Source organism: Armigeres subalbatus, chromosome 2 (assembly GCF_024139115.2).
Source record: "Armigeres subalbatus isolate Guangzhou_Male chromosome 2, GZ_Asu_2, whole genome shotgun sequence".
Classification (NCBI taxonomy): Eukaryota; Metazoa; Arthropoda; class Insecta; order Diptera; family Culicidae; genus Armigeres; species Armigeres subalbatus.
Window position 1 is genome coordinate 157,054,379 of NC_085140.1, and position 9,665 is coordinate 157,064,043.

A 9,665-nucleotide genomic window follows, 5' to 3' on the forward strand; every position below is an offset into this window, starting at 1 on the left:
TAATGGGGTATGATTGATCCAATTGACTATCACACTGATGGTACTGGTTTTTCTCAGAAATCCTGTTAATTATTTGATTTAGTGGTAATCGACCAGAACGGACCATTTTTTTGATTTCATACAAGAAATTTTCGAAAGGATAAGAGGTAATTGTTGATAATGGACCAAATCTGTCAACTTCTGCAACAATATGAGTAAGATTATGTGTGTTACTTGAAATATTATGAAAATATTTGCTATAGTTTTCAATAAATAAGTCTAGAAGGTTTTGAGCAACAGGTAGATATTTTTTGTAATGACCACTTGAGCAAATCGTAACGGCGTAGAACAAATTAATGAAATTTTCGTACTGTTCGTTATCAACTAAATGTTTCAGAAGCGCAATTCCAATGTAGTTTAAAAATGATGCACATTCTGATGCCTTCCAATGACACAGAAAATGCAATCCACGAACTTTTCTATGAATTTCACAAGGCAATCTGATATTGTTTAGGATCTTATTGATGTTTTCAACAGTCGGGTTTGACCACTTTGCGTGGTACGCTTGTCCGTCTCTATAAATAGTTAGCATTTTTTTAGTTATACCTAAATGTAGTAAATGCAACGAGTCAGATACTATTATATCCTCAATCATGTCAATAGGTAGACGGAGCAAAGGAGACTCAACAAAAATCTTTTTTAGTTTTCCACTTTCTCGGATTTTACATATTTGCTGGTGTTCGCCATAAGACCGGTTACGAACGATATTCTTCATCGGTTCGTTTTGGAGCATCAGTCACCGGAAACACGTTCACACGCAGCTCTTTGGAGTGTTTACCAACGGTGGTGCACCTTAAGCACCCGTGAAACGAGTTGAAGTTCACAGATCCTGTACGTAAAAAAATAAGTAAATTTACGTATAGATTATTGAAATTTATCAATACCTTTTATAAATGCCCTTGCTGGCGAGTCACAAATAAATGCTCGTATCTTGACCGATAGCAAATTATTATTGATACATATTCCAGATTTCAAAATAGGTCCAGCTTCGTCCACGAAAGGTTTCAAAAATTCTTCGACAAATTTAGGTTTGCATTTTCCATGAAAAATACCAATAATCATTGGCGGTATGTGTGGCAATTCGAATATGTTAAACAAAATAGGCCACACTTGTTCGGTCCCATTTTTGTAGAGCGGAAGACCATCAATATTTATATTTATTGAAATACATTGTGGGTGTGTAATATCTGAAAATACTCGGCGAAGACAAATATCTATAAAATATTTAGAAAAATTATTTAGGAACAATCTTAAGCATCGTGAAGAAATAATTTACCTAGCCCCTGATGCCAGTACTGACCACCTGAGATGTTTATCAAATCTGGTAGTTTACGAGGGGTTCCAAGTAGTCTTCTTGGGTCTGTAGGAAGAGTGCGATCCATTTTGCTAAGGCGGTTTAACAGAGGTTTTAACGCATTATGTGGTATTTTGTGGTCAAGACTCCAAGTTTGTAAAAATGACGCTAAGCTCTGAGAATCGTCCTCCTCTGAATCAGATGCTTCTGCCGGACTGTAATAGGAAGATTCTTCAAAGGCATCTGCATCAGTGTCGGAATTGGTATCGTTATTATCTGTCGGTTCAGCTTCATTCCAGTGATCTCCGGGGTTGTCGGACATGTCTGAATTGGGTTTTCGCATATATTGCGGATCTTTTCAAAATTTTCCATTTTGCGGATTCCGTAAAGTTCTTCCGCAGCTGTCAAAGTTCTACCGCAAGCCTGAAAATCTGCAATACACTGAAACAAAAATCTGATATTTAGCGTTGCTATCGTAGAATGCCATGCCAAGCAATAGAGAAACAGTATGAAGTGACAGTTGCGGTAGTTTTAAAATTGAACCGTAAAGAGGAAAGTTTTCTCTGGAAGAGCAATATATCAAAGTATCACTTTCAAAACTGTTACTAGTCGATGGCACACAGTCATTATTTGGATGATAATTATCATATTCCACTAAGTTTCGTCTGTATCTTCCGCTTCTTAGGAATTTTTGCCAAATATCAGCACCATCCATTCTGAGTCTTTTTAATATACATCTTTTTTATTTTTGGTTGAGGAAACGTCACTCACATAAGGTTCGATAGCTCTACGAAACTGTAATACAGTCCCTTCCCGATTTTGGCAACACGACCGGATTTTAATGTTGCCAAAATGGGGATGTTGCCAAAAACGGGAAAAAATTTTTATACAAAATTTCATTTTTTTTGTTTCATTGATTGAAGCTAAATACTTTGAATATGTACTACAAAGTATGTGGAGTGTGTTTGAATGATGATTTTTGCTATATTATTCATAACTCGGAGATTGTAGTTCAAACAAAATTGAAACAAACTCAAGAATGGTAATTAATCGATGATGCAACTAATTAACCAATTTCATAATACAAATTTAATAATAAATAATATTTGAAATTAACAATAGCGTCGGCCACGTCCTTACATAAATTTGTGGTGATAAAAAAACGTTTCTATTGTAGTCCATTGAAGTGCTGACTTCAATCTGACATCTCATATAAATTTTACTACAACAAAATGCTTGTTTTTATCATTATTCACTATTAAATCAAATTGCGATCCGACGGATACAAGATGTCTAAATGTGCTACAAATTTTGAATTCTTATATAGTGGATTTTGATGGAGGTGAACTTTCTTGTGGTCGGCGTGATTAAGAGTAAAGTTCTGTGCACAATTTTCGCTGACATTATGGAAAAAATGAACGCAAGGCATAAGACGTTCCATTGTTTTAGAAAATGGTAACGGAAATCTGCATTCTGCACATTGGTCAAGCGTATCCAATGTAGTGTGAGTATGGGTTAACTACACTCGACTCACTAAAACCAAATTCCTTTCGACTAGGTCCCCTAGCTCTCAACCCAGGAATATTTCAGGCGGCAATGATTGATCCATGAGCACAATATGCACCTCGCAATACGAGTGACAGTGTGGCCAAGTGGAAGTTGGAAGACCATTTGCGGCATGCCACCTCTGACACTCGACAACAGTCAGACAGGTCATCGCACTCCAGTTCTCCATGCACTACTTTCATTATTATAAATTTGAAAAGATGTAAAAATCCTACATCAGACTGCAGACTGAAGAGGGAAGCAAAGCAGATCGTATTACCCAACAAACATTGGAAGCTGAAGAGAAGCTTGTTTCGTGGCAAATAAGCTTCTTCAGCTAAAAAACTAGCTTGTTCAGTTTAAATTGCTTGTTGGGTAGTCATTAACACGTTGAAGACGAAGTAGGCTCTAGAGAAGACAACGGCCATTCACCACGAGCTTGTATCAATGGCGACAAAATCGAATGAAGAATTCGTGTAGTTGGGCTAACTTGACCTCCGATAACGATACCAGCAGACGCAACGTGGCAGGAAAGCGTACGTACTTTGGACTCCAAAAAATACTCCAATCGAATAGAGTTCACCGCCGTACCAAACAGACTCCTTCATTAAACCGGTGGTGGTAGTCCTCCTTGTACACGATATCTGGACAATGCTTGGTTCTCTACAACGATCCGACAGGCACAAGAAGGGGAAGTGTGCAGCGATCAAGGTGGATCGATCATATGGAAGACGATTTCGGACCCTCCGTAGACTGCGTGACTGGTGACGTACAGCAGTGGACAAAGACGTTATGTACCGCAGAGGCCCCTCCGGCCTTAGACTGAATAAATAATAATAAAACCATGTGACACATCACTCGCCTATCGAAGCAGCTAGAATTACACCAGCGATCTCATGGGAACTTCACAGGAGGTACTCCACTTCTGATACTTCGCCATCACAAACAGAACACTCGAGAGCAGGCATTGAAAGTGTGAGTGAGCATTGATCTATTGCAATCGTAGCATCCATAGCCAATGAGTGAACTGCCTCGCTCAGATGGATGCCAAACAACGAGTAGGAGCGATCGTTGCTGTGATAAACAATGAGCAACACCGTCTAACAAGCCAAGCCGTGGTGAGGTATCCATGTAAGCAACGATTTTCGCATTAGTACCTCGCTCTTCTTTCAAGGTGATAAGATAGTCGAGAGAAAGTATCAACGCCTCCCATTCAGTGTGCTAGAGTTCCAGACTCATAGTGGTTTTCTATTTTAGAATCCTTGAATGGCTTTTTTTTATCAGCGCACCGTAACGACGTTCATTGTTGTGTTACCAAGTGATTCGCTTCACTCAATAGGCTTCCATTGTCGAGCGTTGAAGATCATCAAACGGTGAATCATCGAACGTCCAATTTCAAAGATCTTAGGAAGCTCATAACTTGCCCCGCGACAGAGCATCAAAATCAGTGAGAATGCTAAAAAATACGGCAATCTACGGTGGGCTGGTTAGATTAGGATAGTGTGAATAGAGACATGGAAAACGTGAATAAAAAGAGCAGAAAAGTTCCAATAGATATTGTTTACAATAAGCGGTGATACGAGTGGTGGTTCATTATTTCAGTGAAAGTGCCCACTATTCGTACAGAGCCCTTAAAACGCATGCAAACCTTAATGACATTCACTTTTGGTATTGTTTATCCTATTACGTATTAATAAAAAGGTTTTAGCTCTAAAAAGTAATAAAAAAAATATTTTCGAGGTTGTTGCCAAAATCGGGAAGAAAATGTTGCCAAAAACGGGTGTTGCCAAAATCGGGGGTAGACAAAAACGGGTGTTGCCAAAATCGGGATAGGACTGTATATGCTCATATACGGTTAGTTTTAAAGCTTAATGGTTTTAAATTTTATAGAGTATAGAAGCATTTTGATAGCTTATATGCTGCTTATAGGCATTGAAATGCTTAATGGTTACTTGGGTATGGTTAATGATTCATTCATTTTTGACAATGATTAATGATTATGATTAACGATTAAATTAGTTTTTGACAATGATTAACGATTATGATTAATGAATAAAACGTTTGAAGTATGATTAACGATTACCGATTATGATTAAATGTTGACACAATATGTGTATGATTAATGATTAACGATCGATATGATTAATGATTAATGATTATGAATAATCAAATTGAATGATTTGCATAATGATCAATAATCAAGTAACCTTTCTACCAAATTATGATATTCAAGGTATAAAAATTGTATGATTATGATTAAAGAATAATGAATAAAAGCGATGTATGCAATGATTAAAATTGATGATTAATGAATAAACTCAAAACAATCATGAATACGATTAGTGATTAATGATTAAATGCAAAAATCTATGATTAACGATTAGTGATTAATTATTGAATCCTATTTTTTGTATGATTATGATTAATGAATAATGATTAAATAACTCATTATTCATTAATCATGATTAAATCTATGATTAATCACTAATGGTCTGATCCTATCCCTATCTTGTAGATGCAGGGGCATACTCGGCCTCTAGTAGCATCGAGAGTAACAATTAACTAACAGACTAGCAATAATTCCTTTCTTATAACAAATGGCTCGTTGTTCTATTCTCTATTTTAGTTCATTACACTGTAAACCCAACAGTACTCTTTAAAGCGTAAAAACCACCCATTATTTTTCAATATATGAAACTGTCAAAATAATGAGTACAACAACAGATCCCGTGCTCCAGTATATTAGAACCTGCTAATACCCTCAACGGTACCGGTCTGATCATGCATATCAGTAGTTCCAATTTCCAATCAGGAGAGTACGTAGAGATGAGAAAGTTTGGAGCCACCGGTGGAAAGAACAACTATTGATTTGTTTAAAGTTATGATGTGCATTTACGTTTATTGAATAAATAATATTATTTTTCTGCTTACTTTTATTAACATGTTTGTCGTTAAATAATAAGGATTAGTTTCAATATTTATATTCGGGAGAATTTAATTTTTGAACAATAAGGAGTGATTTTTACACATTTTACAATAAAAGTATCTTAATGGGTAAAAATCACACGCTAATCTGACATACAAACAGTTTACCCATTAATGAGTAAACGCTGTTTACTCTTTTAATGAGTTGAACTATTTAACTTCATAGTGGGTACTTTTTCACCCATTAAAGAGTACTTTGGTGGCACAGTGTATAAAATGTTATTACGGGTTTGCGGCGAATTCGCTTACAAGTCATTCAATTTGCTCATTTATACATTTATTTTAAACTTCATCACTCTCAAGCGCATAAATAAAAACAGCCCAAGGTTCCGTGCTTAATCCCACTTAGCCCACACCTACCCGGGCTAAATTAACGGCCATTGCCTATCATCGTCTACATTGTTGATTTGCAAACTAAAGTAAACTTCATAAATCATCCCGGCCACCGCAAAATCCCACCGTCACAACACCATCAGAATAAAATAGTGCTATTTATAGCCGCTCATTTTATTCAATCCCCTTAGGGGGTAACATCTTCTTCGCCGGATTCTCCCCACGCGATATAGCCAACAGGAGAATAAAATGTGAGGATCGTGACTTTTCATTTGTTGCACGCTTTCCACCACCATCATCCTTTAGCCCTGTGTCAGTCGACACCAGCGTTAACGCCACTGAACGGATTATCTGTTTTCTTATTCATCTTCCACCCCCAAAAGCTGTAGGCTGTTAGCTCCCGTAGTCGGTGTTTCAAGAAGCAACAGCTTAGGCTCTCACTCAGCTGTTGACCCGAGCTGACTCCTTACCGTTGTCAACCACCCAACTCTCCCCAAGCTAGCCGCGACATGCCCTACATTTTAGATCCGTGGGCCGTTTTTGGAAATATATTTTCATCACATAATTCGAAGAGCTGCTTTGATTAATACAGCGCTCGTAACTTCTTAATTAGTTTGTTGCTTTTCAATACTGCCAATTAATGCGAATTCCTTCAATCCTGGCTGAAATTAGAGCTTCCTGAAAGCTTATAAAATCTTATAATAGAGTTTCAAATGTTTTGAGAATAGTCCACATTGCTTGGAAGCGTCTTAAATTTTTGACAAAATAAATCAAATCACCTCTCTTACTTCAGGCGAAATCAGTTGGTCTTGAACATTCTATAAACAACTTTCTGCTCTTTTCATTGGATGCTCGTTTGGAACCCCCGGATACAGATAATTGCCTGGGGGAGCTTGGAATGAACACTCCGTTCATAATTTCCCCAGGATATTTTCGGTCATCGTGTTGGTACTCATTTTCCCCTATCAGCAATTGAGTGTGACCATTCGCCTTCGTGCCGAACACTCTCTCACCATTAGAGAGCTATTCGTTAGAATTGAGACGGGAGAAGATAGCACCTTTTCAGGGGAAGGTGCAGGTGTTTTATCTAGTAAGAGCCCGGACGACTAGAAGGAAGATGCATCGGCCAAGTTCTACACAGCTGCAGACCAAACGATGATTGGATTCAATGGTACGTGACAATTGAATGACCGGTACAAATTAGCGTAATTGATGGTAATTAGCCATTATTGGGAATGGAATGACGCACCTCGTAAGTTATCTGTTCGAAAGTGTGGAACATGGTTGAAAGACTGATTTTTGATTTGCTACTTTCTATACTGCCGCTAACCGCAAGTCGAGCACATATGTATAATGTTGTTGTTAAATACCTTCTTCCGTTTGTTACATACCTTTCATCCTTAACGAAGGTTGAAAACACTTTGACCAAAGACACGGTAAGTTCTGGGCAATGTTAATATTGGTACTTATTGTACCTGGGAGACGGTTTTAAATAAAACCAAGTGCGGCTCTTTCAAAAAGCAGCTTAGTCCTCACCTTATTTGTTATAACAAATACTACACGCCACTTTTCTGTGATATTGCACTGCGTGAGTTCGGGGATATTCTCTTTAGAAACAATTATTTTCACACGAATTACCAATTAAAAGTTAACTTGATTATTGAGTTTTTAAAGAGTTTGGATTTTTAGTCAGAAAAATCGAGCCAAAAAGAAGAATCTAATGAAAACAAATTGTCTAACAGTTCTGCATAGTAATCCCAAAAGCCAAGGAATCTAACACATCTTATCATTAAATTACAAAAGATCATAAGATCGATTAGTTACGAATTAATCAATCAGATGAAGCTTTTGAAATTAATCTTTTATAAATGATTTACCTGATTGAAACTGATAGATTTCCATTAAACATGAAATTTTAATACCATGAACCGAAAAACAAAATTCACTGACCATTGCCTACATTATAGTCAGAAGTCATTATAGTCGGAAATGATTTATGACCAAGCACGTACATTCACAGTTTGAGATTAACTTATCAAAGATTCAATTTGCGTTTGTCAAAACACTAACAAAATATTGGCACTTAATACGGCGTGACGATATCATATCAAAGCATTGTCCGATAGTTAAAACAATCCGTCTGAAGCGATAACGGTAATCTTTAATGGTTTAGTGTCATTGAGATCCGTTTTTTCCCATCTGAATAGCCTTTGAGTGACATAAAACAATTCATTCGGCCATCATTACGCCATCATCCAGCCATGATCGCACAACTAATAGGTGCTGTCCTTCTAATCCAGGTAGCTTCTGGTGAGTATTTGCACTTTTTCGGTAACCCGATTATTGTAATTCTGAAACTATTTCAATACTTCAGCTGCCCCCACAACCAGAATCGTGAATGGCACGGACGCATCTATTTCCGACTTCCCCTTTGTGGTGTCTTTACGTGGTTCGACTGGCAGCCATTCCTGTGGCGGAAGCATTCTCAACGAAAACTGGATTCTAACCGCGGCGCACTGCGTCAACTACTATACCACGCCTATTCTGCAATCGATCCAGGCTGGTCGGTCCGATGTATCAAGAGATGTTGACGAATCCATTCACTACATTTCCTATGTGGTCATCCATCCGTATTACGATGCGAGCAACAGCTACGTGAACGATATCGCGCTCCTCAAGCTGAAGGAACCGCTGGTGTTCAGTGAAACTATTCAACCCGTGCAACTGGCAACAAAATGGTTCGAGTTGGACGAATCCAACTTGGATGTTACCCTGATAGGCTGGGGCCGTTTGGAGACCGATGGCGATCTACCGACCACGCTGCAACAGGTGGACTACTTCGTCGTTCCCAATACGCAGTGCAATGTGTACCACAACAACCACATCTATCCGAGTCACATTTGCGCTGCCGTACCGGAAGGAGGAAAAGGACAATGCAATGTGAGTAATTCTTGTGGTCTTATTTAGGGTATGTTGAAATGATTGACAATTGAATATTTTAGGGCGATTCTGGTGGTCCTCTGCTGCACAATGGAGTACAAGTTGGCATTGTGTCTTGGAGTGTCAAACCATGCACCGTCGCACCTTATCCCGGAGTGTTGACTAAGGTTTCATATTACATTGATTTTATTCAGGAAAACATAAGTTAAAGTTTATTGTGATCAGCAAAATATGAAATTGAATGATTATTTAATAAAATACATATTGTTTGCATTAGAATCATAAGGGCGTAACTAAATTGATGGATTCCTCTTAAGGACATAGTTGGAAGAGTACCACGATGGCAGTCAATATGGCACCGGACCTTCCACGGGTCAACCCCACACCTCCCGCACTCCTCTCCCACCAACATTCGAATGCATCGAACAAAAGTTTAATATTCAGATTACTAACCTGTTCACAGTATATTTATGTACTTCCCGTGATAATTAACATGTTTTTTCAAAGAGTCCTATGCATTTCGGCTCTA

At 38.0% G+C, this 9,665-nt stretch overlaps 1 protein-coding gene across 1 annotated transcript; it reads left to right on the plus strand.

Moving 5' to 3' along the window:
• The first annotated feature begins 8,385 nt into the window (after window positions 1-8,385).
• Window positions 8,386-9,415, plus strand: LOC134215355 (chymotrypsin-1-like). Its single transcript, XM_062694567.1, has 3 exons — window positions 8,386-8,506; window positions 8,571-9,136; window positions 9,199-9,415. The coding sequence occupies exons 1-3, from the start codon at window positions 8,458-8,460 to the stop codon at window positions 9,343-9,345; spliced, it is 762 nt and encodes a 253-aa protein (XP_062550551.1). The 5' UTR covers window positions 8,386-8,457; the 3' UTR covers window positions 9,346-9,415.
• The last annotated feature ends 250 nt before the right edge of the window (window positions 9,416-9,665 follow it).

Excerpts from the sequence above, each read along its gene's own strand:
- LOC134215355 (XM_062694567.1), top strand. The coding sequence starts at position 8,458 with ATGATCGCACAACTAATAGGTGCTGTCCTTCTAATCCAGGTAGCTTCT. Across the intron at positions 8,507-8,570 it reads TCTAATCCAGGTAGCTTCTG|CTGCCCCCACAACCAGAATC; the intron begins GTGAGTATTTGC and ends TCAATACTTCAG. Across the intron at positions 9,137-9,198 it reads GAGGAAAAGGACAATGCAAT|GGCGATTCTGGTGGTCCTCT; the intron begins GTGAGTAATTCT and ends TGAATATTTTAG.